We start from the raw sequence: 26,712 nt of genomic DNA on the forward strand, positions 1-26,712 counted from the left end.
GGAACCTGCCGAGGTAGTTAGCACAGTGAGAAGTATAACCTGCCGAGGTAGTTAGCACAGTGAGAATTATAGGGAATACTTACGAGCGTTGGTTCTGTGCCTGCCAGTGTTGTTAGCACTTATAAAAAATACATGAAATAGTTTATTCCCACCCCGACCCACTGAGGTAGGTATTGTTGTCCCCCCCCCCCGCACCCCGTTTTATGGTGAGAAAACCGAGGCCAAATAGGTTAAGTGACTTTCCCAGGCAAGTTGGTTTTTGAACTCAAAGTGACCAGCTTCAGAGGCTGAGGTCTTGATCATGTTGGTTTCCTGCATCGTAGAGACGGGCCACACAGCACCTGCGTGGCGTCACGGCTATGTGTCCCTCTGGGATCAGTCCTGGAGATTTGCCCAAGGATCTTACAAAAGATGGCCCCTGCCTCCAACTGCAGCACATTCTTCTGCTTATTTGGCTCCGGTTAGGAAAAGCTTCAACCAGAGCCATAGACCACTTGGTTGGCTTCAGCCTCTGTGGCATTTGATACTCTTGACCACCTTCTCTGGCAGTTCTCCTTTTCTTGGTACACTTCCCATTTTATTTGCCTGTTTCTTTTATTACCTATACCTCCCCTTCTCTGGGTGCTGCTTCTCCAGATTCCATTGCAGTCTTTTGTGTGTGTGTGTGTGGGGGGGGTTGCTTGGTGTTCCTCTTTCTATGTCTGTTCTTGCTTCCTGGGTGATCTCATTCACTTCTTGGCTCCTACTGTCTCCATACTGGTGATTCTCAGTTCTTAGAGAACCCATAGCCCAGCCATCCCTCCATGTCCCAACTACTTCCTGGGCATTTACCTTTGGATCTGTCAAAGATACTTCAAACTCATCATGTCCACAACTGAACTTGTCATCTTGTACTCACACTAGCTTGTCTTGAATTACTTTTCTGAGACCTAAGCCACCATACTTTTCTTTCATCCCTCACAGCCTGGTTTTTACGGATGTTCTAAATAGCTCTTAAACCTTGCTTTTCTATTTTTTTTTAAATTAATTAATTTTATTTTCGGCTGTACTGGGTCTTTGTTGCTGCATGGGCTTTCTCTAGTTGCAGCGAGCAGGGGCTACTCTTCCTTGAGGTGCATGGGCTTCTCACTGCGGTGGCTTCTCTTGTTGTGGAGCACGGGTTCTAGGCACGTGGGCTTCAGTAGTTGTGGCTCGTGGGCTCTAGAGCGCAGGCTCAGTAGTTGTGGCACGTGGGCTCAGTAGTTGTGGCACATGGGCTTAGTTGCTCTGTGGCACGTGAGGTCTTCCCAGACCAGGGATCGAACCCGTGTCCCCTGCCTTGGCAGGCAGATTCTTAAGCACTGCACCACCAGGGAAGTCCCTTGCTCTTCTATTTCTTTTTTTTTCTTTTTTTTTTTTTTTTTTTTGCGGTACGCGGGCCTCTCACTGTTGTGGTCTCTCCCGTTGCGGAGCACAGGCTCCGGAAGCGCAGGCTCAGCGGCCATGGCTCACGGGCCCAGCGGCTCCGCGGCATGTGGAATCTTCCCAGACCGGGGCACGAACCCGTGTCCCCTGCATCGGCAGGCGGACTCTCAACCACTGCGCCACTAGGGAAGTCCTCTTCTATTTCTTTTGCTCGTCAGATCATCACATCTCTCCACTGCTCTCCCTGATCGTTCTCTAATCCAGATTCCACCCTGCAGTGAGCTTAGTCTAAAACATTTATCCAATATCCATCCATGGTCTATTGGCAGGATAAATTCCTCACAGTTTGGTCCTAACCTCACCTTTTGTCCCACCCACACTTCATGGGATTGGGAACTCCCCAAGAGCTGAGACATGTCAGTTTAACAAACATTAAATACTTATAATAGGTGCTGAGGCACCAGGATGACTAAAGCCGTATACTGAGATTAGATTACAGCCCAAGGGGGTGAGGAGGAGGGAGAGGAGGAACTTCAATCTAGCAGTGGTAGGGCACTTAGAGGAGGGCATTATACTTTATTCATCGACATTCCCTGCCTCTACCACCTAAACAAGCTCACAGTGTCAGCTAAATGTTGAATTAAAATGAAGGAAATGTTTTTAACTGTACTTGGTACCAAAAAAAATTGTTTGCATACTGCATTCATGTCTTAAAGGCTTTCATTTCTTTTGGATTCCCTAACCCCCTTCCCCAAGATCAGATCTTAAGGCAAACCTCAAAGCAATTCAGGTAGTGAAACTGCAGCCACCTTTGACACTTTCTTCTTTAAGTTCCTGCCATCCAGTAAGCCAAGTCTAAAGCTTACTTTCCTTCAGATCACTTCTTCCTTCTTATTCCAGTCTGGCAAGCACTGTCCTGGATTAACTGAAATACCTTTCTAACTGATCTTCCTGCCTCTAGTCTACCCCACTCTAGTCCTTCCTGACAATGCATGCGAAGTGGATTTTCCTAATTTTTTTCTTTTATTTATTGATTATTGATCAGTGGCTCTCCACTCCGGACCAACTTAAATTCAGGCTCTCATCAGTGTGGACCCCGCCTACCTTCCAGCTTTCCTACTTCTTTCTTTTTTATATGTCACACAGAGAAAACCTTACCCAGCCAGGCCTTGTGCTTTCGTGACTCAAGTGATAGGGACCATCTTTCCTGCTCCTATCTTGTCTATTAAAATCTTCCTCATTCTTTTAGTCTGGCTCAGGCAGGATTGGGGATAACAAAGGACAGGAGCTTTGAGTTACTAAGGCAAAGAGCTCTCACCTGTAATATAGAGATCATAATCCTTATATCAGGTAGTCATGGTAGACAGCAAATAAATAACATTTGCTGAGTTCTTGGTACAGTTATCTTTCCTTTCTTTCCCACTTAACATTTGTCAAACCATAATGTTGTGTATGTCCCCACACACTCTAAAATTCACACAAATTGTAGTTTATGTAAAAATTTATTTGACCAAAATGTAGAAAAAGTGATACTATTACATATGATACAGTTGCAAGAATCTAAATGAAAAGTGTGGGTTTTATTCAGTTGCACAATTTGCTAGTGTATCTCCTGGGTAGTGTGATGCTTAATAAATAGGAGTGAGGGGCAGAGGATTTGGATAAGCTAGAAGCAGGGTGATTTTTAGTCAGAATTGTAAACTTGAGTTGGCTCCCACACTGCTGGGGAATGTGGAATGTTTCAGCTCTGAGATGTTAACTGAGAAAGCAGAAATCTAACAAAGACAAAATGTGCAGCCCTGTCTACAAAATACTCCATATCCAGTTTAATCAGGAGTTTCTTGGTCTTTGATTAACTTTGTCCTGAAGAAGGAATTAAAATTCCAGATAAGTAAATCTCCAATTTGCCAGTCCCTGGAGTATAGAGGAGATGAAGTTAGGCCACTTACTTTTTCATCTTTACTTTGATGTCAGAGAGCGCCATTCTGCCCAATATTTGTTTATAGAAAAAGAGTCTTAATTATTGATGCTAGCAGTGTTTTTGATACGGCTTCTCTGAATAGGACTGAATTCTACAACATTCATTCCTGCTGAGTGGATGGCCTCATATCGGAGCAGATAAGCATGGGTCATTATTGGAATAAAACATTAGCTCCTCAGAGAACAACTTTAGAGTGAAAGAAGCATGGAGAAGAGCATATCAATCATCTATTCCGAAAACATCTGGGTAATTATTATGACTCTTTTCCAGGCATTCTCATGCTGACTGCTCAGAGGATGTTTGTTCTGCACGGTGGAGGGTGGAAAAGAGGCAGGATGATCAGGTTAACCTCTCTGGTTTATGACTTCCCATAGTAATCCCACCCCCACCCCCCTTTTTTGCTCTGGATGGAAAATCCCCACCCATTTTAATGTGACGGTCCCTGGCCTCCTATAGTGTGACCGATGGTGAATATTCTTCAGCCTTTTAAACTGACCCATGACTACATATCGGAATCTGTGTTTCGAAAGTGTGAGGTTGTCTATTCTCCCAGGAACCAAATGCCCTCAGTCTTAAGAGAGTATGCTCAATATGAAATACCCTGCCTACCTTAGGAATAAATGCAATTTAAGGATAAAAATAGAGCTGAAAAAGCTGGTGCCATTTGAAAAAAGGAAGGAATAGATTTAACTGGTGCTCAAAGCTTCTCTGATACAAAATATTTGGTCATGTGTTCATAATTTGCTTGACATTTCCAGCAAAGCGAAGAGGCAATAACAAAAGAAACTTCTTACAAGAGAAGAGAAAGACACGGAGCTCTGGAGTTTCTTTTGGAACAAGACTCTTCTGTTTTGGTTATATACAGTTTAGTTCGTTTAGTGTCTGATCCAGTGTCTGATGTAAGCCCACATTCTCTTCTTTGGCCTGGGCAAGCTTTTCTGGTGAGAATTAAGAATGAGGGAAAAATAAATTAATAAGTATCTTTGTTAAAGGAAAAAAAAAAAAGGTTTCTAAACTCCACATTGCCAGAGTGAAAGAGCAGAGAAGGTACTCTACATTTTAATTATAGCAGAACACCGTGGACTAGCAGACACTAAATGCCAAGTTTGGGAGCCGGATAGGGTTGCAAAATAAAATACAGGTGCTCCGTTAAATTTGAATTTCAGATAAGCAACGAATAAATTTTTTAACACAAGTGTATCCCAAATGTTGCTTGAGATATACTTATGCTAAAAATTTATTCATTGCCTATCTGATATTCAAATTTAACTGAGTGTCCTATATTTTAATAGGATAAATCTGGCAATCCTAGAGTCAGAACACCTGGATTTAAGCCCCAGTTGGGCCAATGAAGTAAGCCATTTAACCTTTCTAGGTCTCAGTTTCCCCATCTATCAAATGGGGATAATAATACCATTGTGTGGCATGGGGGTTATTATGAGGCACAAATGAGAAATGCTTCAGAACTTATGAAATGCTACACAGATTTTAGTCTAAGATATGGATGACTTAATACATTTTCTCCCTAGTGCTGGTTAATTAATCCTTGAGCTTATGGTAGGGGGAGATAATCCTGTAACCCATCTTTCCTTTGGAGCTTCTGGGAATGGCTGTTTAAATTCCACGCATAATTGTGTTATTGTTTCTATGTGTCCATAGCAGTGTAGTCAAACTGCAGGTAAATGCAACATGATTGAAATTTAAGCCAGACTATAGGTACATTATTAAGTAATTGAGGTGATGAAACAAACAAACAAAAACCCAACAAAACCCCAAAATCTAAGATGCCATCTAGGGCTGTGCATGACAGAGCATGAGAGAGAACTGGTTTGCAATGAGTGATGGCTGATAAGGACTAGGCCAAGACTTATTCAAATACCAGAGGAAAGCAAAATGCCTCATAAAATGTGATATGATCAGCTTGGAAATGTTCAGAAAGAATAAAAGTGACTGCAAAAGATGGCAGCCTTTCAACTAAAGCTACTGAACCTTTCATTTGATGTGGCACTTTTAAAAATCTAATCTAGTGACTATGATGTGGGAGAATTCTCTCAGAGGACAGTTACTTGGGCCTGTCCAGTCTGGATTAACAGAAGTAACTGAGGGTCTACTATGTGTGAACCAATTTCTCCATTACCTCATTTAATCCTCAACCACTGAGCTATCACTTTTGTTTTTGCAAAAAAGCTAAGCAGCTTGTTCAGGGTTGCACAGGTAAAATGGTAGAGCTGGGATGGAAACCCAGGTTTCCCAACTCCAAATCTCGACCTCACTTCACACCTTGCCACTTGGATTCCCTGGCATCTACTTTATCATTAGGTCTGAGGCTAACTTTCCCCTAAAGTGTTAATTGCCCTTGAGAATGTGACAGGCCCCCACGCTGTCAACAAGTAGAAGTAGATCTCCGTAGCCCTCATCGCTAAATGAAGTTCCACCTAGGTGCTTAGTTATGCAGACTGACTGGATAGACAGGGCTGCAGTTATTTCAAAGGGTGGAGGCTACATATGGCTGGAAAAATCCCAGGAACAAGTATGCAGAGAGAGAAAACAAAAAACACCTACCCCTACACAGTTTAATCTTTCCAGGGGCATATGTATAGGAATATGTGAGGGGAGTGGTTTATGTAGAAGTTCAGGGTGGACAGCAGTTAGGAACAGAGAAAGGTTGGAGGTGGAAGGGCATGGGTAGTTTAGGGAAGATGTATTTTGGAGGACTGAATATAAAGAATTGTGACAGAGGTTCCCACCTAAATAAAAAATTACTGGATGAGGAATAACAAGCTATAGTGACCAAAAATTAATGATCTCACTGGAGCTTTTCATGCCATTTTCAGGTTCAAGGGGCAGTCTGGAAGACGGCTTGGACATCAAAATGTCAGTGTTTCTGGGACAATTTAAGGTGGTGGCAGCGGTGGGGTGCAGGGGAGAGCCAGACAGACTATTTAAAATTTGGATTCTTTTGGGAAAACTGATGAGCTTTTGGTCACCATAGGTGTGACCTTTTAACACCCACACGCAAATTTTATGAGCTGTCACTAAACCAAGGTTCCTGGCTCTAGTTAACTCAAGTATGAGGGGAGATAGATGTTAGCATCTCAGGCAACTTCGTTTGGAACTCAGGAAAGAATCACCTCACTTCCTTTGTTTGGCATTCCAGCAGCTTCCATTCCCTTGCCCTGTTAATGGGATGCCCTTTAATTCCTTGTATAGTTGTTTTCTAAGGGCAGGGTATAGAGGTGAGCTTCCTCCCAGGACTGGGAGCTGGAGAGGTGTTCAGTGAACGACGAAGACATAGGGAACCCCAGGCACCACTCTCCGAGTATATCACAGAGAAAACATGAGAAAAGGAGGACTAAGGAGACAAAAATGCCATTGCCGCTATTTGAATCCACAGATGAAGCCCCATCCAAAGGTAGCCTCTTTTTAGCGATAAGCCTGCTGGTTTTTGCAAGTTCTGCTGACTCTATTAAGCTGCTCAGGAGGTTGGATGAGTCTCCATTCAACATAATTTCTATTTAAGGAAAAACTGCTATTGGCATGCAGATACAGTTAGCTAATACATTTGAGAGCTCAGGCCAAGTTGGCTTTTGTTTTTACATTGTCAGAAAAGAATCATGTGGCCATAATTTTCTTTTTGAAACGAGCTCTTCATTTGAACCACTCACTTTTGGTTGCAATCATGGTCAAGGGCCTCATAGCTACGGCTCAAAAGCGGCAAGTGGAGAAAATGAAAATGAGAGGGCATGAAGGTGAGGACTGCCTGTCTTTATTTCTGTCACACAGTCACAGACACAGCAGAAGAAGGCTTGAAAGGTCAAACCAGGAGGCAGGAAACTGGAGCTTCTAGCTTCTAGAAGCCCACAGGAGTATAGGCACCACAGTGAGAAGGCAGACTTCAGTATTGCTAGGACAGAGGGCAGCACCCCAGCCGCCTCTTAGAGAGAGGTCATGTCGTTGAGAGCATGGTCCAGCTCCTCGCTGATAGCTTTGTACTTGAGCTTCTGAGCATATAGCTCGTCTAGAGGGCGGAGGTCCCCAGGGAGAGAGTTCAGAAGAAGAGGTACAGGGTACAGAACGCGAGGGTCGGAATGGAGTGCCACACATGAGCAACGAGAGGAAGAAAACAAAAGTGAGAAAACAAAGCATGAACTAGGAGAGAGCCGTGTCCTGTGTGACACGGAAGAGAAAACAAAAGATCTACGGAGTGATTTCTAAGTGGTGTGAAGTTCTGCAGGGGGTTAGCCATAATGCACCTTTAAAAAGAGTGGTGACTAGAAATGGCTAGAGCTTCTCCCCACCAATCTCCCACCCCAGGTTATTTCTGACTTTCAATGATGTCATCCAGTCCAAAGGCTGTACTTTGGAATGGGGCATTTTCCCTTATATGGAAACCTCACTTCCTAAATCAAACATTGGGACACATGGTCTGAGGAATGAGTCCTGTACCCTTTCTGGGTGGGACAGGCAGTTTGGGAGATTTCGTTTGAACCCCAAGATTCTGGAAGTTCTGGGTTATTTCATGAAGAACATGGGACAGAATTTTTTTTAAAGATGGAACTCTTCAAGAAATTCTGGGATATGTGGGCAGCAGACTCGCAGACTGGAGTCTTAATTCAGGTCTCCACGGTCTCTAAACTTCCATTTTCTCATACTGTGATAAGCTTTGCACTCTCTGGGAGAGAGCTTCTGTAAAAATGCAAGGCATTTAAAAAATGCAAGGCGTGTCAGAAATGAGCAAATTAAAGGAAATTCTAAAGACTTGAAAAGAATCAGCCATATTTGGGTCTCTTTACTCACATGTGGAGCTAATTAAGCAGAAATATTTTAGTTCTTGAAAAATGGCGACCCTAGTCTGAATTTGATTTGCACTGTTCCATTCCAGGGCTCCAGACTTCCACATGTGACATCACTCTGCACTTTGCTATCCTAAAGTGGACGAAGCCCAAATCAGCCTTTCCAGATTCCCCCCAACTGTCTGGGGATGTGTCGTGTAGAAGGAGGCAGAGCAAACATAATTATATGGTAATTTCATACCTTCCAGGTCATCAATTGTCTTTTCCAGTTTTGCAACTGTTCTCTCTGCAAATTCAGCACGGGTCTCAGCCTAGGGCAGAAGAAAGGAGTCACTATGAGTGCTTTAAGACCAGCCGCAGGAGAAACCTGAACTAGTTGGATGGAAATCACACGCACCTCTTTCAGTTTGTCAGACAGAAGTTTAATTTCTTCTTCATATTTATCCTCCTTTTCAGAATACTGTGGGAGAGACCAAAACACTGCTTTTAAAAAAGGAAGGGAAAAAAAGCACAGAAGAATGCATGTTCCCTGTTCCTCGGAGAAAAGTGTGTGCTTGAAGCTATGAACCTGCCTAAGAAGTGGAGACAGGCACCTTCCCAGGCAGAAGAAATGTGTGCAAAACTCAGAGAATCTGGGAGAGATCCCTCTGGGATGGTATTGATCTCAAGACCTGAGCTGACAACTCAGGATACACATGTGATGAATATGGTGCAGATGACCGCATGGAAATAGGCTACTCAAGGCCCTCCACAGCAGCTGGCCTAACCTATGTTTCCAACCCCACTTCCCATCAGCTTCCCCAAGGCGCTGGCCACTTCCTAGCCCTATTCTGAGTGTTCTCTGGTCTCCAGCCCTTGACTACAACTGGGCCCCCCAGCATGGAATGTTCCATTCCTCATTACTATCTGTCAGAAGTTATGTTTGTCTTTCAGGGCTCGACTCAGATGAATAGTAGCGAACCTTCATTAACTGCCTGCTATGTTGCTAGATATCATCAATCCCGATTTACAGAAGAGTAAAGAGTAACAGACAGGTTAGCTAATTTGTCTAGGGTCACATGGCTACGAAGTGACCAAGCCGTGACTGGAACCTGACTCTGGAATTTGAGCTCCTGGCCAGCATCCCGCTCTACGGTCTTTTCTAACGTCACCTCCTCGTGACACCTTTCCCAACTTTGTGAAGTCCCTCTGTTGAAGCCCCACTGCACTTTGTTACTTTATCAACCCCTCTACTCAGCTAGACTTCAAGATCTTCAAGAACAGAAGCCGTACCATCACTGTAGCATCTCTCCCCGTGACCAGGGCAGCATCTGGCATACATATGTGGTCTGCATTTATTCACCACCTATCCTAGTATGAGATATACGCCAGGCACAACGCTAGGACTAATGACACAGCTCTAAACAAGACATAGTCCCTGTCCTTAAAACCTACAATCTAGCAAGGAAGGCATGCAATTAATTATGATAAATGTGATCAACCATCACGATAGGAAAAGAAGTAGGTGGGGCTACACAGCTGAGAAACACCTACCCTAGGTGAGCAATCAGGGAGGGCCTCTCATGCAGGGGCCTAAAGGATGAATAGGGGGTTGCCAAGCAGAGAGCAAAGGGAAGGCCACCCCAGGCTGAGTGGACAGCAGGTTCAAGGTATTGAAGGTGACCAACATGGAATGTTTGTGAAACTGAAGTTCAATGCAACTGGAGGGGAGTAGGAGGAGGGAGAATGAGGAAGAGATGAGGATGCAGGGGTTGGCGGGGGGTGGGAAGAAGGCCATGGAAGAGCGTGTACGTTGCTCCTAATGCTCTCTCCTGTAATGACTGCTTTGGGTACTGTTTCAGCTAATAAAGCCCAATTCCACCTCTGATTGCCACTCGACCTTCTAGAAAGTATTTCTGGAGGAACCCAGGGATTCAGTTGAGAGTGAGGCTCTGTAGGCTCTGTATCTATATGATGATCCTCAGATCTACCTAAGAGGAGCCTGGCCAGGTCCCAGTCTCATTCCATCTCCACCTTCCGGGAGGTAGAGATAAAAGATGGTGCTAAGACCCCATCTTAAAAGGGGGGAAATCTAGCCGCTGGACACCTCTTTCTGTAGGGGAAAAACCTGGCTGCTGGGCACCAAAGCTACTGTTAGCAAATACAGGTCAGATCTCTGATACCCTAGCACGCTCCTGCGTACGTTGGGGGGAGAAAAGAAGAAAGTCCGGCAAATCACCCTCCAGCTCAAGCCAACCACCAACCTTTTCAGATGCAGCCTCTAGCGACTTCAGGTTGTTAGTGACATTCTTGAGTTCTTCTTCCAGGTCACCACATTTTCTGCCCAAAGACAAGGGATTTTTGTGTCTTATCTTACATCAGGCAATTCCCCTAAAAGAAGTTTTCAAAAGGAGGAATCGCACTTCCAGGGGCCCCCAGAAGGAATGCGGGGGGGGAAAATGTTAATGGCTTTTTCTGAGACAGAGCGCTGTGTGTTTATCAAAACCCTATCATGCCAGGCAAAGGCGCGGCAGGCCGAGGAGTATTTGGAAGGTTTGTAAAGCACTCCTGGGCTCCTGCCAAGTCTGAGGCAACAGGGACTTGTGAAATCTATGACTGATGTGGTTGACTCTGGAAGGTGTTTAAGAATGAGATGGGGGCTGGGAGCAATCGGAGTTTACAGCGGACACTCCAGGAAGCAAGGTTGGAGCGGATTTTCGAAACCAGATCTCTCTCAGCACAGCAGGAATGCTCCGGGGAGCTGGATTCCTCACCCAAGTCCGAGGGGGGAGGCATTTTGGTTTTCTGGTGGGGAGCTTGTGGGGATTCCGGTCAACCTTCTCACCTTTCCCACCAGGAATGTGTCCCAATCCAACAATGACATCAAGAACAAGGCATTTAAACACTGACATGGCACCCTGCCCTCAGTGTTTCCTTAAGAAGGCACAGGGCTTCCCTGGTGGCGCAGTGGTTGGGAGTCCACCTGCCGATGCAGGGGACACGGGTTCGTGCCCCGGTCGGGGAGGATCCCACATGCCGCGGAGCAGCTGGGCCCGTGAGCCATGGCCGCTGAGCCTGCGCGTCCGGAGCCTGTGCTCCGCAACGGGAGAGGCAGCAATAGTGAGAGGCCCGTGTACCACAAAAAAAAAAAAAAAAAAAAAAAGAAGGCACAGCCTCCTGAGGGATCCTCTCTGGGAAAACGGACTTCTGGGCTTCTCTGCTCTCCCTGTCTCACTCATCTTTCCTAATACCTTTGTGGGAAGAGTCAACACGTGGGCAGCACTGCCCAGGGCAGTAAGAACAAACAGTTGCCCATCATTCTTTGTCAGCCATGGAGGCAAAGAGGAGGCACTGAGCAATGAGTCTCAGATGCCCGTCCACTTGACCAGAGGCCCTGGTCGGTATCCATTCCCAACACAACCAACTCCCTCCCAGCTCCACCCCCGCCCCGGAGCTGAGCTGGGCGCCACTCAGCCTTGCTCTGCCACTCACAGTTCAGACACCTCGGCACGCTCCTCTGCCCTCTCCAGCTCGCCCTCCAGGATGACCAACTTACGAGCTACCTGCAGAGACAGGAAGGATCGATCAAGACTGACCCCTGAGAGCCACGTCTAGTTCAATGCCCTCCCCCGTGCAGACAGCAAGGCCACGCCCAGACCATCTGCAACGCGGGGCTTTCAGCTGCTTCTCCGACTCAGACAGTCCCAGGGAAAATCTAAATTCTCTCCCTCAGGCCCCGGGAAGTGAAGGAAGAGATGGGACCATGAGGGCAGGCAGAAGGAGCAACTGAGCTTTCATGGCCTGAAGACCCACGACTGGGGACCACAATTCCCCATGTTAGCCTAACACCAAGCTGCAGGACAAAAAAGGGATCTGATCACTTGGTTTCCCCATTAAGTCTAAGTCCCCACTTGTCTGAGTGTCACAGAATTTCCCAGGACTTTTGGCGTCGTGGAAGATATGGTTTCCTAGCCAAGTGGCTGTCTTAGGAAAACAGATGTGGACACAGAAGGACAGCTGAGCTGACCAAGAACTTCCTTTAGGCGGCCCCAGGGTTCTCCCTATCACAGATCCATTTCCTCCCCACTTCCTGCTGCTGCCATCTACCAGCCCCACTCACCCCAACTCACCTCCTCGTATTTGCGGTCAGCCTCCTCAGCAATATGCTTGGCCTCTTTGAGCTGCATCTCCTGAATCTCCATCTTCTCCTCATCTTTCATTGCCCGGTTTTCTATCACCTTCATTCCTCTGCAAGGAGCAAACCTCGTCATTACTTCCATACATTACCGCCTCATCACACACCTCCATGCATCTGCTCATCTAAACACTTCTCTGACATCTACCAAGAACCGTACTCCGAACAGGAAATTGTAGAGCTGCTCACGTTCACTTCATCTTTGCCAAACGCCAGGCACTAAGTGCCTCAAACTTCACAACCCCCGCCCCCAGAGTAGGTACATTATCCCCATTTCACGGAGGAAGAAACTGAGGCATAGAGAGACTCAGTTAAGCAAATAACTTGCTTAAGGTTACACAGCCAGTAAGTGGCAGAGCTGGGATTCAAACTGGTGATGTGGCTCTAGAGTCCACGCTCCCATCCTATAGAGTCTCTCACTAACTAGTAACAAGGGGGACTTGTACGCCAGCAGTTACCACGATGTGATCGGAGGTCTGGGCCCAGCTTGGCTGTTGGAATGATGAATTCTGCTGCAGTGAAGTGGTGTGTGTGTGTGTGTGTGTGTGTGTGTGTGTGTGTGTGAGAGAGAGAGAGAGAGAGAGAGAGACGAGGCACTTCCCAGAAGAGAGTCCACAAATGAACAAGGAGGGGAAAGGTATTCTTCAGTGAGACAGGGCTGCACAAGAAAGCCCCAGAGGAATGAAAGAATATGGCAGGGAGGTCAGGGTGGCTGGACCATAGGCTGCTTGAATGACACACTAAGTGTTTTATGCCAAGGGGACATGGAACCACAGGAGGGTTTCAAAAGCAGGAGTGAGTGGAAACCACAATGATGGATGGACTGCAGTGGGAAGACCAGGTAAGAGGCAGGTACCCACAAAGTGATGGGTGAGGAAGGCCTGAACTGAAGTGGATACTGAACTGAAGTCCACTTTGGAAAGGACAGCGTCCTGGGGATGGCTGGAAGTCTCCTACAACTTTTGACCATGAAACGGAGCTCACTCTAGCCTGCACTGCTTGGGGTGGACAAGGTAAGATCAGATACTTCCAAAGAAGAGGCCAGTGCTGGATAACGTATCGATGTGTGTTGTGCCTGCCCACAGCAGAGGACCATACACTTCTTTTCTTTTTTTTTTGAATTTTTGAATCATTTAATTTTTTTATACAGTAGGTTCTTATTCGTTATCCATTTAATACATATTAGCGTACATGTGTCAATCCCAATCTCCCAATTCATCACACCACCCCAACCCCCACCATATACTTCTAACAAATACTTGCATTCGGACTATCACTACCATTCTCAGCTGACTATCAAAACACTCTCCAGGCCTGTACCAGTCCTCAAGGTCATCAAGTTTGGAAAACCCTCTGCAGCAGTGGAGAGATCAAAGTGACTTGTCCAAGGCCACACAGTAAATGGCAGTGGCGTTTTGGAAGAACTTAAATCTAGATTCTCCATCTCCCAAGTATAAGATTCTTTCTACCTAAACAGCAGTGTCTAACAGGGGTACCATCAAAGGCCTCTGGTAACGTGATACCAATAAGTGAGGGGCTTTCCCAGGCTCTAGTGGTTTGCCTTGGGGAGGTCACAGAAGTGAGACAATCTGGCCAGGCTGGTCTGACTGTGAACAACGGTAGCAGCTAATCTAGGCCCCAGGCACGGCCATGAGCAACTTGTGACTGGATCCTTCACACTTCCTTGTGACTGCCCTGAGCGGCCACCCTCTCCCTCTATTAAGTGGCTGAAGCAGAGATCTGTGCCTGCACTGGGATCTGTGCCCTGGGTAGGACTATTCCACTGCACAGGAAGAAATTTCCCACTTGGGCAACTCGAAAAGTCAATCTCCAAGATGCCCCGGTTGGTTCTGCTTCTCCAGGGTATGGTCACAACAGTACAATCGGGAATGAACCCTTGAGAGGAGTATATACCAGAAAACTATGGTGGATGGGTCCGGTGAGAATTCTGTTGTGAAGATGTGGCAGATACACGAGGACCAATGGGCCAGCCCACACCATGACCACACAAGGAACCCATTTACCACCACACAGAGACAGCTGCTTCTGTGAATTACACAATCTGCCCTCAGTCCTCCAGAGCCTGCGCCAAGGCGTGCCAGAGAACTTGCCCACTCTGGAGGACACAGTACCCTTCTGGAGGCAGCGTAGCTCTGTCAGTGGCAAATATATTAATGGGACTGGTTCGTGCATGTCCCTGACACACAGCTGTCCAGTAGCCCAAAGCCTGAAGTACTGCCAACGAACATCTATGAAGATGGCCCATTCCAAATTTTCATCCCCCGCCTTCTCACATCACCCTGGAAACTGATGTCTTGAGAACACTGATGACGAGACGCACAGCGACTTTCAGGGAGAATGTGAGAAGCAGCGTTCTGCAAACTGATTGCCAATGACAGTTGCAGTTGCAAGCTTATACGTGTCCATTTTTTGCCTTCTTCTGCCTGTTGTTCGTTTTCCTTTGGAGCCACCACATTAAATGCCCCTACCTACAGCATGATGGTTTACAAGGCGTTGCACCTACGTACACACCATACGCATTTGTACGCATGTGCACACGTGCAGGTCTGTGTGATCTCATTTACTCTCACCCCAGCTCTGGCAGGTCCACTCTACAACACGATCCCCGTTTCCCAGAAGCAAAGGCTAATGCCACTGGGTTCAAAGCGTCCTTACCTCTCACTCTCATCTGCAGCCTTTTCTGCCTCCTCCAGCTTCTGCAGGGCTGTGGCCAGTCGCTCCTGAGCCCTGTCCAACTCCTCCTCAACGAGCTGGATGCGTCGATTGAGAGCTGCCACATCACCTTCAGCCTAGGGAGGTCAGAGGTGCAGCCAGGTTAAGAAGGAAACGGGTCAGCTAGCAGCAGGAGCCCTCCACTCACACAGTGCCCTTTCCCCCAGCTAACCCGCTTCCCCTGCCAAAGCCCACCCAGGAATCCAGGTGATAAGGAGTTCACACTCTGTCTCATCTGGAGAATGTGAATTTTCCATATGATCTTTCCCCCAAATGTCAGCAAACATCTACCACAATAGGACAGTCTGTCAAGTCAATACAGGAGAGAGAGATAAGTAAGCTGTATGTTCCAAGAGGACGGTGCTGGCCTCTCCATGGTATTTCTAGAGAGCAAGGCCACCAGTGACCGGCTCACCCTGTCACATAAGGTCTGCTCCCAGCCACCTGAATGGCAAGACAAATGCAAGAATCTGGACGCCTCAGTTACATGTTGGCCATACAGTTGGGAGGGAGGCTGGGGGCGGCCCAGTTGGAACGCCGTCCTTAACCAAGCCTGGCGGAGAGACGTTGGCACAAAAAGATACAAGAAAGGAAAGGAAAGAAAACTTGGTTACAGGCATGGGAGAGATGTCAGAATGTTGTTAGTGGCTTTTCAAGATGTTTTCACCTACAAGGAAGGGAATATGGTGGCATGCATAAAAGCAAGAACTCCAGGATCACAGTGTGCTGGGTCAGAATCCCCGCTCTGCCAGTTTATAGCCATGTGGCATTGGGCAGGTCGTTTCACGGCTTGCTCTGAGCCTCCCTATCCCAGGGCCTGCTTGCTTCGCGCCTCTGTGGGGACTGTAAAGGAAGGGTATGGCATTGCACCTGGCATGTGGGAAGTCCCACAAAGTGCAGTTCTTACTGCCACGGTTTCACCTCATTTAATCCTCACATATCTCACCCATTTTACAGCTGGGGAAATAGAGAGATCCAGTGAGGTGAAGTAGTTTGGTTCAGTGTCACAGAGCTGGTAGGGAACGGCTTCTTGAGCCCCAGCCCAGGGTTCTTCCCTCACCGAACCTGTGCTCTGAGTCCTGCAGGGGCTTCGAGGCCACACACTTAGGAATATTGCCAATTGGTAAAATGGAGCTCAACCGACGGGAGAAATATAAAGCTACCCTGGCTTCTTCATAACAAGACAAGAATCTCCGAATTGGGGAGAAAATCAGTAAAAATCAGTGGAGTAATAGAATAAGGCCAGAGTTGCTGAAAAGCACAGAGTCAGGAAACTTTTCTTAGCTCCGGAGTCCTAGCAGCAGGGGGAGCAGAAGCTCCCACAGGTGTTTTTGATCGCAACTTCCTCTGAAACATCAGTTTGGGGAATCCATTTAAACCACTGATGAACTATTTTAAGAAATGTCACCCACTCGTTCCAACGAGTGGGTGCTTTTTATTCTTTTTAAATGATATGGATCTTAACTCCTTCAGCAACTGGGGCAGGAACTGACTTCCCCCCAACCCCGTGTTTTTTAGTACACTCACAAAATTGTGCAACCAACACCATTATCTAATTCCAAACGTTTTGTCACCCCGAAAAGAACCCTCATACCCATTAGTAGTCAAGGAACGGACGTTTTAGATCATGCAGAGGTGCTTGATTCACGAGTTGTCTTAAAAAAAAAAAAACACTGCCTCTTTACGTGGGGGATTCTGAATCCCGACAACCAAGCTTTGGGCACATTTTCAACTATCTGGAATCGAGACAGTTCTGAGATACATTCATATATGTACATACATACATACATATGTATTTTTGAAAAACTGCTAGTCACTGCTAGTCATTTTCGGTTCCACCCCTTCCTGCAATCAAAGCTTCTACACGCTACAAAGGATTTCCCTTATAAGGTAAAAGAGGCTTGCTAGATACATGTGGCAAAGGAACAGGAAGATGTCGGTTAATCACACAAAAATCTAAACGAAACCAGCTGTTGGGAGGCAGACCCAGAAGTCTGCCACACGCCGGCTCTTGGCTTTCTCTACAAGAGACTGAAAAAGTGCCCCCCCCTTCCCCCCTGGGCTCAATTCCTTTTGCCCAGGAACCTTCTTAAGGCTTTCCCCCTTTCCTGATCAAGAGAAGCATGCCTTGAAAAGTGAACTTTTTAAGAAGTTCGAAACTTTCCAAAAACATCTCTCCTCCCATATTGGACTGTCCCGCTCCTAAGTCTTGGCTCACGGCTGAGGGCCATTTTTAAGCAGAAGTAATTGTCCTCCAGAGATGACTTGGGATGAGATCAGAGGGAGGGTTATGCCGGTTACGTGTGCGAAAGAGGCCAAACTGGCTACTGTTGGAGGCTTACACCAGGTTTCTGAGGCCTCTTCACGCCAGAGCAGCCCTTACAGGATTAAATGCTTTGACTCTGGCCAGCAGAGAGACAGTCTGGGGGGCTCTTCTCCAGACCTGTCAGTACACATGGCAGCTCCATCTGGTTGGGCACTTTTTCCACTTTTGGGGTACCCACCCTGAGTCCCAGCACTCCAGCTTTCAGGGACCCTGGGCTTCCACCCTCTCCCCCAACTTTCTTTCCTCTGAGTCTTTGCACAGTCTCTTGTCCCGGAAAACTCTTATTTATTCTATAAGACTGTTCAACCTCCATTTTGAAGCCTACCCCACTGGTTCTCTACTTCTGTCATGCTCCCATAACAGTACGCAGACACACCCCGCCCACAATGTTAATCAGCCTTATTTGTCTGACTCTCCTTGCCCCCCCCCCACTAGGCTGTGAGCTCCTCTAGGGGTAGAACGAGGGGAGAAAAAAGGCCAGTAATAGAGCTCGTACTATATGCCAGTTGCCATGTAGGGAGGTTTTACTCCTGAGACCCTCCCAACTATCCTTGGGGTCAGCATTATTGTCATCCCTACTTTGTAGACGGAGACACGCTCCTAGCAGTTAAGTACACCAATACAGATCTCTCTCCAGCCCCACTGGTGGCCACCACCTGTCCCGTCCCAAGGGGCAATCAGGGGACGGAGAGGGGGCGGTGAGGCCCCCTCCTCATTCAGCCCCATTATCTGCCTCAAGCCCCGCAACTTGCAGCGGCCGCACACAAAACGATCTTGGGTCGGGGGCCCCATGCTAACATTCCAAGGGTTTTCTAGAGGAAGGCGGGTTCCGCGGCCCGCGTTCCCACAGGGACCAGCTGGGGAGGGAAAGGCCCGCGGCTCGGGACTGAACTTCCGCCCCAAGTCTGGAGCAGACACGTCGCCGCCGCGCCCCTGGGAACAGCTGGGAAAGTTCGGCAGGAACCGGGAAGCCTCGGAAGAGGCGAGAAAGTGCGACGCCCCCAGCTCCACTGCCGGTTTCGGCCTGTCCAACCCTAGACAATGGAAGTTCAACGTTTTCACTCTCACTTCCCGCTCCTAGGTGGAGTAGCAGCTCCCCGCCCTCCCCCGCCCGGACCCCGGCGCCAGCGGCGAGTCGGAAGGCAGCAGGGTGCCCCCTACCCCCTCTCCCTACTCCAGGATCGCGTACACCCCCCCGCTCCGCCCCATCCCCCCATTTCCCGCTCGGCCGGCCCCGCCCGACCCGGATGCGGCGCCCCCTCCCCCGTCCCAGGCTAGGGAAGGAGGATGGCGATGGAGGAACGGGTCTCAGCAGAGGGTCCCAGGTTGCGGGTCCGCGATCGGGAGCGCCGGGGCCCGAGGGTGCAAAGGTGGGATAATGGGGGCGATGATGGGGGGCGACAGCGGCGGGCGCGCAGGGAGCGCGGGAAGCGGGCGGCGCCGGGATAAGGGAAGAAAGGAGGGCGCGCCGCAGCCGGGGGTGCAGGAGCCGGCGCGCAGGCTCTCACTTTCTCTCGCCGCTCGCGCTCGCCGTCCAGCTCCCGCTGCAGGCCCTGCGCGCGGTCCTCCGCCTCATCCGCCTGCTGCTGCAGTGCCTGGATCTTGCGTTTCACCGCCTCCAGGGAGTTGAGGCCAGCCATGGCGCGGAGGCGCACGCAGCGGGCGGCGGGCAGCGGCGGGCGCTCGGCTCGGCTCGGCTCCGGCGAGAGCTGCAGCAGCCGCGCCCCGGCCCCAGAGCCTTTGCCTGCGCCAGGGCCGCCCCCGCCTCTCCCCGCCCCCGGCCCGGCCGCTGTCGGGGCGATGAGGTCACCCGGCCGGGCAGCCGACGTCAGCACCGCTGGGGGAGGGCCTGACGTCGGCACCGCTGGCCGCAGCTGCTGGAAAGTGCCCTCTTTCGGGACTTATTTGGAGAAAGCGCCGGGAGGCACCGCCTTCTCCTCTTCCTCTTCCTCCTCCTCCTCTTCCTCCAGCGCTTCCCGCCCGCCCGGCCCCGGGGCTCCTGTCCGGCCCTGCCACGGGCGCCCCCATTACTGGGCACGTACGTCGGAGGCTTTCTTCTCCGTCAGCTCCAGCTTCTCCTGCGCGTCCTTCAGGTCCTCGGAGTATTTGTCCAGCTCATCCTCCGTCCCCTTCAGCTTCTTCTGGAGGTGCGTCAGCTCCTCCTCTACCTGGGGACAGATAGGGGGACGCATCAGCCTGGGGGCCACGTCCCCGCGGCGCAGGGGCGTCCCCCGCATTCATAGGAGTCCAGGTTTCCTCATCTGTAAAACAGGGATAACAATGTTACGCACCACTCAATAAACGCACCACTCATACCTGTTAATATGACTTTCACATCCTTTCCTCATCCTGGGACCAGCTGTGCTTATCTTTTTTTGGAGTCCCCCAATACTCTTGCAGAATGGATCACAGCTTTTGGGAAACAAGTCCCGACAAGTTTCCTACAAACACGCGTTCAATTTTGCAGCCTCCTCAGGGAAGTCTCATACTCTGGGCCTGGACCATCCCTCTACCCTCAGCCTTCCCAACACTGGCAGCAGAGGATCTTCCTAAGTATGTTTACCCTCCCTCTGTCTAGAACCTGCCATGGTTCCCTATTGCCCAAGAGAGTGGTTCTCACAAAATACCCTGAAGGGTTGACAGGCTCAATCCCCGCCCCCGCCCCCCACTCCTGGACTTTGGGGCCTTACTAGAAGAGAGCTACTCCTTAAAGATCACTTTCCTGGAAGGCTCAGGTTAAATCTCTTAAATTCTTGCAATCTGGCTTGTGTTTGTTTTAATAAAAGTGTCCCCTGCATTCCCCACATTTTCAGTCCTCTTTTGTTTATCCCAAGAGTCTTGCCAGCCTCCTGGCACCCCCAGTTTGAGAAGGTTAGGTCTGTGGGATACAAACCACAGACACCTTCACCTCTCCATCACCCCCCACCACACCAGTCAAGGGTCAGCTCAGAAAGCTTTCTCAGCACCCTCCCTCCCTCCCTCTGTGCGCCTCCCTCCCCTGCAGTAACTCTAGGCTGGGGTGGTCAGTCCAGATCAGGCTTTGATCTGATTTTATGTCTCAGGTGGTTTGACCCCTGGTCCTGTTCATGCTCCCAAGGTGGGCAGGCAGCCCCCATGGGCCCTGCATCCTCCTCCTCCTCACAGCAGGAAGCCCAGAGAGGTGGAGTGACTTTCCATGGATCACACAGAACAGGATTTGAACCCACATCTGAACAGGCCCTCGTAACAGGCCTGCTTTTCTGCATCCCTCCCTAACTTGCTCATGTTCACTCCTGAGACAATGTGCAAAATGTGCCAGGTTCTGTGTGTGTGTGTGTGTGCACGTGCACACGTGCATGTGTGCAAATTCTTAAAAGGGCTGCTATCCCAACCTCCCACCCAGCCTCCCATTTCCAGGGCTACTGAGTGTCCTACCGCTGAGCTGGGGAATGGAAAAGAGGGTGGGAGATCAGAGGAGGAGGAGGGTGGCTGCAGCTCCCGCAGCTCCCGCCTAAGACAGGGTCCACCGACCCTGACTTGACCTCTAGGCAAGGAGCCCGGAAGCCTGACTCCAAATCCCAGCTGTATGACCCCGTCCCCTTTTCTGGCCTCAGTCTCTTCATCTGCAAAATGGAAGCCTTGATATGGTGGTCTCTGAGTGCCCTGGCTACTGCTTTTGAACTTCCACTTTCACTGAGAAAATGAGCCAGTTTCCTTAAAGACAGGTCAGCCTGACCCAGCGTCCACCTGACTTCCTTCCAGATCTGTGTGGTAGAGCATCTCCTAGGTGCCAACTGTGTGCCAGGCACAACACTCTTTTAACATGAAAAAGTGAGGGCAGGTTCTGCAGCGTCGGGCCCATTTGGGTGTCAAGATTGTTTTTGACGACTTTTTCTGGCAATGTTTGGACAACAAGGAGTGGGGACTGTGATAAGGGAGGCAGAGTCCTATGAAGCAGTTAGAATGTGCCAGACACATTACAAATACCGTCCCCCTGAAGCCTCGTGTCACAGAAGGGTAAACTGAGTCCCTAAACAAGAAAGGGACCTGCCCAACGCCATACGGATAGGGCACTGGAACCCTTGTCAGACTGATTCCAAAACTGGTAGGCTATACTGTGCCCACTGCCCATCATGCCCTCCTCCCACTGACCCTCCACACCCAGCCCCCTCCCCTGGGTGGCCTGCACTGCTGCCCTGGGCCCCCAGTCCCTGTCCCACCCTCTCGCCCAACCCTGACCCCTGAGGCAGGGGGTGCCCTTCGTGTTTGGTTCTGTCTCCCCCAGCCTGGGGCTCCTTGCGAGACAGGCCTGGGGCTGAGGTCAGTCTGGGCTCCAGCATCACCCAGTATGGGACTGGGTCTGGTGTTCACCACAGAACCCCGCGGGAAGTTTGCAGAATGAATCAATGACACAACTGCAAACCCCTCAGTGGTTGGAGCTGGGTCTGAAAAATAAATAAAGTGGACACAGGTCGGGTTCCTTTCCCTCTGTCCGAATTCCACACACAAAGTGTGTACGGGTGCGTGGTGCCTTGCCGGGGGCGGGGGGGCGCTGAGTCTTGCACTGACTCTGCAAGGTCTCCCTCAAGTTGCTTCCTTCTTGGGGCCTAGTTTCCCTGCCTGTAAAACTTTGGCCAGGAGGATCATGGGCTGCGTACCATAGTCCCGGCAAATGGGGCCTTTGGGCAGGGCTGAGGCAGGATGTGGGGTCAAAGGCCAGTTGGGGCGGATGTCGCTGCCCTGGGAGGGGAGCGGGCAGGATGTGGGCAGGCTGGGCCTCTTGGTCCCATTCCCATACTGGAGAGAGAGGGCTTGGAATTGGGACTTTACTGCAGGTTCCCTGAGGGTCAGGCTGGCCTAAGACCCATGCTCTCTGGCCTCCCGAAGCATAAGGCAGTCCAGATAAATTGAGTGTTTCACCACCTCCCGCCTTTGCCCCAGGCAGAGCTGGCCATCTGCGCTATGGGGCTCAGGCTTCTGCTTTGGACCTCTGGAATCTTGGGTGCCCTGCCATCAGAAGGCATTGTTTGCCCCCATTTCTCAGATAAGAGCACGGAGGGCTCAGAGAGGGGCAGCAATGTGCCCTGAGTTACAGAGCTAGGAGATGATCTGGCCTGGATTTGAGCACAAGTCCACCCCAGTGGGCAGCTTTGTGGGAAAAAAGAGAACAGAATGAAAATCCAGCTGGAGACCAGAGAACCTGTCCCTGCCTCCTTGGCCGTGCAGCTGGCTGGATGCTTTGAGGAGCCTCCCCTTTTGACCTTGTGTGCGCCTTGGTAGAGTGTGCTCTATCAGTCACTCACACCTTAGTGAAAATTAGAGCCATAGAATTGCTTTTTTTCTGAATTCCTAGCTAAGCCCCTCTTGGTAAGGGCTAAATGATGGATGGAAGCCGGCAGCTCGGGGCCAGCCCAGGATGGGTGTTTGCGTTTGCCAGGGAGGGAGGAGGAGAGTTTATGGCAGGGAGAACTGGGGTGGGGCTGTCCTGTGCGGATGTGTCACAGGCGCCTAGGGCAGCCCCAGGACACTGGGGGATGGGGAGGCCCAAAGGGGAGGTAGGGCAGGGCGGGAAAGAATCCTGAGTTTATTGAGCGCTTACACTGTGCCGGGTCCCAGGCCAAGGGCTCCACCTGCCTAGTCACCCCTCGTCCTCCCATGGTGGTGAGGAAGGCATCACTTTCACTTCCCCATTTCACACAGGTAGCCACCGAGGCACAGAGAGGTGAGTGTTTGTTCCAGGGTGCTCAGTGACTAAGCTGTGAGCAAGGCCAGCCCGAGTTCAGAGCCCGCACTTTTACCTGCTGAGCTGGCCTGACGCCTGGGATGGGCAGGGCTGGGCACTTGGTGGTACCGTCCTAAGCGCCTCCTGGGGCTGATTCGAGACCCTGATGCTCCTGAGGGCTTGGCAGTTGACCCCAAGGGTGCAGATGAGCCGTGGGGGGCAGGGCACTGTGGGAGGGCTCAGGACCCCCTTCCCTCCTCTCACTGGCGGCTCTGGCCACCCAGACACAGACAACTGACTTCTGCTGTGTCCCAAGCCACGGCCTTGGGACTGCCCAGCCCAGGACACTTCCATTAGCTCTCTGATGTGTCCTGGCTGCCTGGGCCTCCCGGGAACCTTGTCCCCAAAGCTCTGGGTCTGGGGCCTCTGCCTTGCACAGGTATCCCCGCCTTCCCCTGCCAGGCTCACAGCAAGGGCTCCCCAGATACACAGAGACACATTGAGATTCTCAGGCTCACCCTCAAATCTCTACCCACCCTAGCCCCCAGCCCCTCACTCAGCTGCCCCTGCAGTCGGTCACAGCCGGCCCCACCATGCACCCACACTTGGCCACGCTCCTCGGACTGTCACGCACAGTCACACCTGAGTGTGCTCTGACACGGGCACCGGGTCACCCACACTGACACAGATATCCCAACAGGCACACACATACCCTGACACACACGCACGCACGCCAGCCCAAACACACAGTCACCTTAACACACACACACACACACACTCACCCTGACACCCGCACACTCCATTAATGTCATGTCAACTTTTGCCCAAGCACACACACAGCTAGCCTCTCCCCTATACACCCAAACCCCTGCTGATACCACCACCAACACACGCAGACTCACAAACATAGCCATACTCTTCCACACCCACTTTCCCACAATTGCACGCGCAGGCTTCCCTCTGCACACACATTCTTAGTCACCTTCACCCCTCCAGAGAGCTGAAACACACACACAACATAGGTGAACACACAAATACACACACACAAATACCTTTCACACACACAGCATCCCCACACCACCCCCTCTAGGATACCCCCAACACTGATGCCTTCACCCCAACACACATCCGCACACCCTCACATTTGCACACACACAACCAGCCCACACAAACACCCCTCTTTTTCTCACACGCTTTCTTAGTCTCTCTCTCTCTCTCATTCGCCTTGCTCCCACTGGCTTTGCTGGGAGTGGGTCCAGTTGGCCCCCTCCCTCCCAGCCCAGAGACCCCTCCAGGGAAGACAAAGCAGCACTCTTTCTCAGCCGGAGCATCACCCCCTGTGTCTCCCCCAACCTCCGAGTACCAAGATTTCCCAGACCCCCACCGTCGGCCCCAGAAGCTCGCCAGCTCAGAGAGGGTGCTGGGCTGCCCGGCGCAGCCCAGCAGAGGCACGTCCATCACCTGCTTGCACTTCTCCTCAGCAGCTTTCTTGTCCGACTCCGCCTGCTCGGCCCGGTCGATGGCGTTCTCCTTGTCCAGCTTCAGCATCTGCATCTTCTTCTTGATGGCCTCCATGGCTGGGCAGTCGGGGGGCGAAGGCGCAGGAAGGGCTGCGGGATCGAGTGAGCGGCGAGGGCGGTGGAGAGGCCCTTATAGGCTCCCCAGGGTGCGCCACCCTGCTCCGGGGCGAGTCTTGGAGGAGGCCCAAGCTCAGGCCGGCTGGGCCAGCCACCACTCGCTTGCTTGTTCAGGAGGACTTGGCCAGCTCACCAGCCTCCCCACAGCCCTCGCCTTATTTGGATCTAGGATTTTCTCAAAGGAAAAAAAAAAAAAAGGCCCGACCCGTTTCCGTTTTTAACCTGGTGACACAGGTCCCGCGTGCGCGAGCAGGCACGGCGCCGGCCCGGGAGGATGAGGGCGGCCTGCCGGCTGGTCTGTTTCCCCATCTGTGCTTGGGTGGGCTGAAGAGGGCTTGTGGGGGGGTGCAGAGTAGGGGTGTGGTGCGGTGACGGGGCTCCTGTCCTCCCTTCTCCCCTCTGGGTCCCTCCAGGTATTGGGGGGTCAGGACCCCATCCCATCTGCTACCACCCCTGGGGGACTCCCTGGATTACTCCCACCTGTCTGACCAGTCTCTGTCTCATCATGTCCCTCTCTCTTTCAGTGACTGTCTCTGTCTCTCTCTATCTCTTTTGTCTCTGTGTCTCTCTCCATCTCTTTTTTGTTTCTGCGTCTCTCTCCATCTCTCTGTCTCTTTGTGTCTGTCTCCATTTCCCTCTCTCTGTCTCCCCGTCTCTTATGGTCTTTTTCTCTCAGACTTTTTCTGTATCCTTTTCTCTGTATCTCTCTCTCTCTCTCTATCTCCTCCTCTATGTCTCTGTCTCTCTCTGTCATCTCACCTGCCCCTGTGGATCCGGCCCACAGGGACGAGATGGACGCGGGCTGTCTTTCTTTCGGAAACTCTGGGAGGCCAAGGCGGGCCCAGACCAGACCCCTGATGCCTTCCTTAGATCTTGCCCCCTCCCTCTCCCACTCCGAATCTGGCTACGGCTCCCCAGCACCGGCAGGAACAGGAGGCGGCTTAGCTTCTCACTCAAGACTCCTGTTCACCCCCACCCCCAGCTCTCCCCACGCTCAGCTCAGCTCCTTCCACTGCTTCCCAGGCAGGGCTGCCATTTCCCCTCCTCCAGGCCTTTGCATGTTCGGTCCCCTCTGCCTGTTTTGCCTTCCCTCCAGCAACTGGAGCAGGGACTCACTGCCTTCAGAAAGATGTATTCAAAAAAAAAAAAAAAAAAAGAGGGCTTCCCTGGTGGCGCAGTGGTTGGGAGTCCGCCTGCCGATGTAGGGGACGCGGGTTCGTGCCCCTGTCCGGGAGGATCCCACGTGCCGCGGAGCGGCTGGACCCGTGAGCCATGGCCGCTGAGCCTGCGCGTCCGGAGCCTGTGCTCCGCAATGGGAGAGGCCACAACAGTGAGAGGTCTGCGTACCGCAAAAAAAAAAAAAAAGAAAAAGAAAGAAAGATGTATTCACTCATTCATTCACTTGAGAAACACAGAATACCTCTCACGTGCTGAGCCCCAGAAGCACAGGCGTGGAATGTAGGAGCCATTACTATTATTGTTATTATTTGATCATCTGTTTTGGACCATCAGCAGCTTTGGGGCAGGCCTGTGCCTGGGTCCTATCTGTGGTGCCCTGAATGCACCCACCCCCCGGAGGATCAGAAAGTCCTTGTTAATTAAAATGAACAATTCGCTCTATACACTCACACACTCTCTCACACACATTCACATACAGACCCATCTCTCTAACTAGGAAACTTCTATTCATCCTTCAAAGCTCAGATCAGATGCCTCCCTCCTCCAAGAAACCCTCTTGGACTCCTAGACAGAGCCCCGGACCTAGCCCTGCATCCAGACTTCTATGTGGTATACACGATGGAATATTACTCAGCCATAGAAAGGAATGACATTGGGTCATTTGTAGAGACATGGATGGACCTAGAGAGTGTCATACAGAGTGAAGTAAGTTAGAAAGAGAAAAATGAGTATCATATATTAACACATATATGTGGAATCTAGAAAAATGGTACAGATGACTTTA

The 26,712-nt window shown here is 50.5% G+C and overlaps 1 protein-coding gene across 2 annotated transcripts; it reads right to left on the bottom strand.

The window, feature by feature from the left end:
• Positions 1-2,893: 2,893 nt before the first annotated feature.
• TPM4 (tropomyosin 4) lies at positions 2,894-24,877 on the bottom strand. 2 transcript variants are annotated; one of them, XM_082835444.1, is made up of 9 exons: positions 24,574-24,877; positions 19,454-19,579; positions 15,029-15,162; positions 12,288-12,405; positions 11,650-11,720; positions 10,422-10,497; positions 8,576-8,638; positions 8,420-8,489; positions 2,894-4,323 (listed from the first exon to the last, which is right to left on the bottom strand). In XM_082835444.1, the coding sequence occupies exons 1-9, from the start codon at positions 24,685-24,687 to the stop codon at positions 4,241-4,243; spliced, it is 855 nt and encodes a 284-aa protein (XP_082691570.1). In that variant the 5' UTR covers positions 24,688-24,877; the 3' UTR covers positions 2,894-4,240. The 2 variants fall into 2 exon arrangements, with proteins under 2 accessions (XP_082691570.1, XP_082691569.1); XM_082835443.1 differs by lacking the exons at positions 19,454-19,579; positions 24,574-24,877 and adding an exon at positions 18,920-19,183.
• Positions 24,878-26,712: the final 1,835 nt, after the last annotated feature.

The sequence above is a fragment of the Leucopleurus acutus genome (genome assembly GCF_964270905.1).
Source record: "Leucopleurus acutus genome assembly, chromosome: 3".
Classification (NCBI taxonomy): domain Eukaryota; kingdom Metazoa; phylum Chordata; class Mammalia; order Artiodactyla; family Delphinidae; genus Leucopleurus; species Leucopleurus acutus.

Excerpts from the sequence above, each read along its gene's own strand:
- TPM4 (XM_082835444.1), bottom strand. The coding sequence starts at position 24,687 with ATGGAGGCCATCAAGAAGAAGATGCAGATGCTGAAGCTGGACAAGGAG. Across the intron at positions 19,580-24,573 it reads CTGAGGAGAAGTGCAAGCAG|GTAGAGGAGGAGCTGACGCA; the intron begins GTGATGGACGTG and ends ATCTGTCCCCAG. Across the intron at positions 15,163-19,453 it reads CGGAGAAGAAAGCCTCCGAC|GCTGAAGGTGATGTGGCAGC; the intron begins GTACGTGCCCAG and ends TGACCTCCCTAG.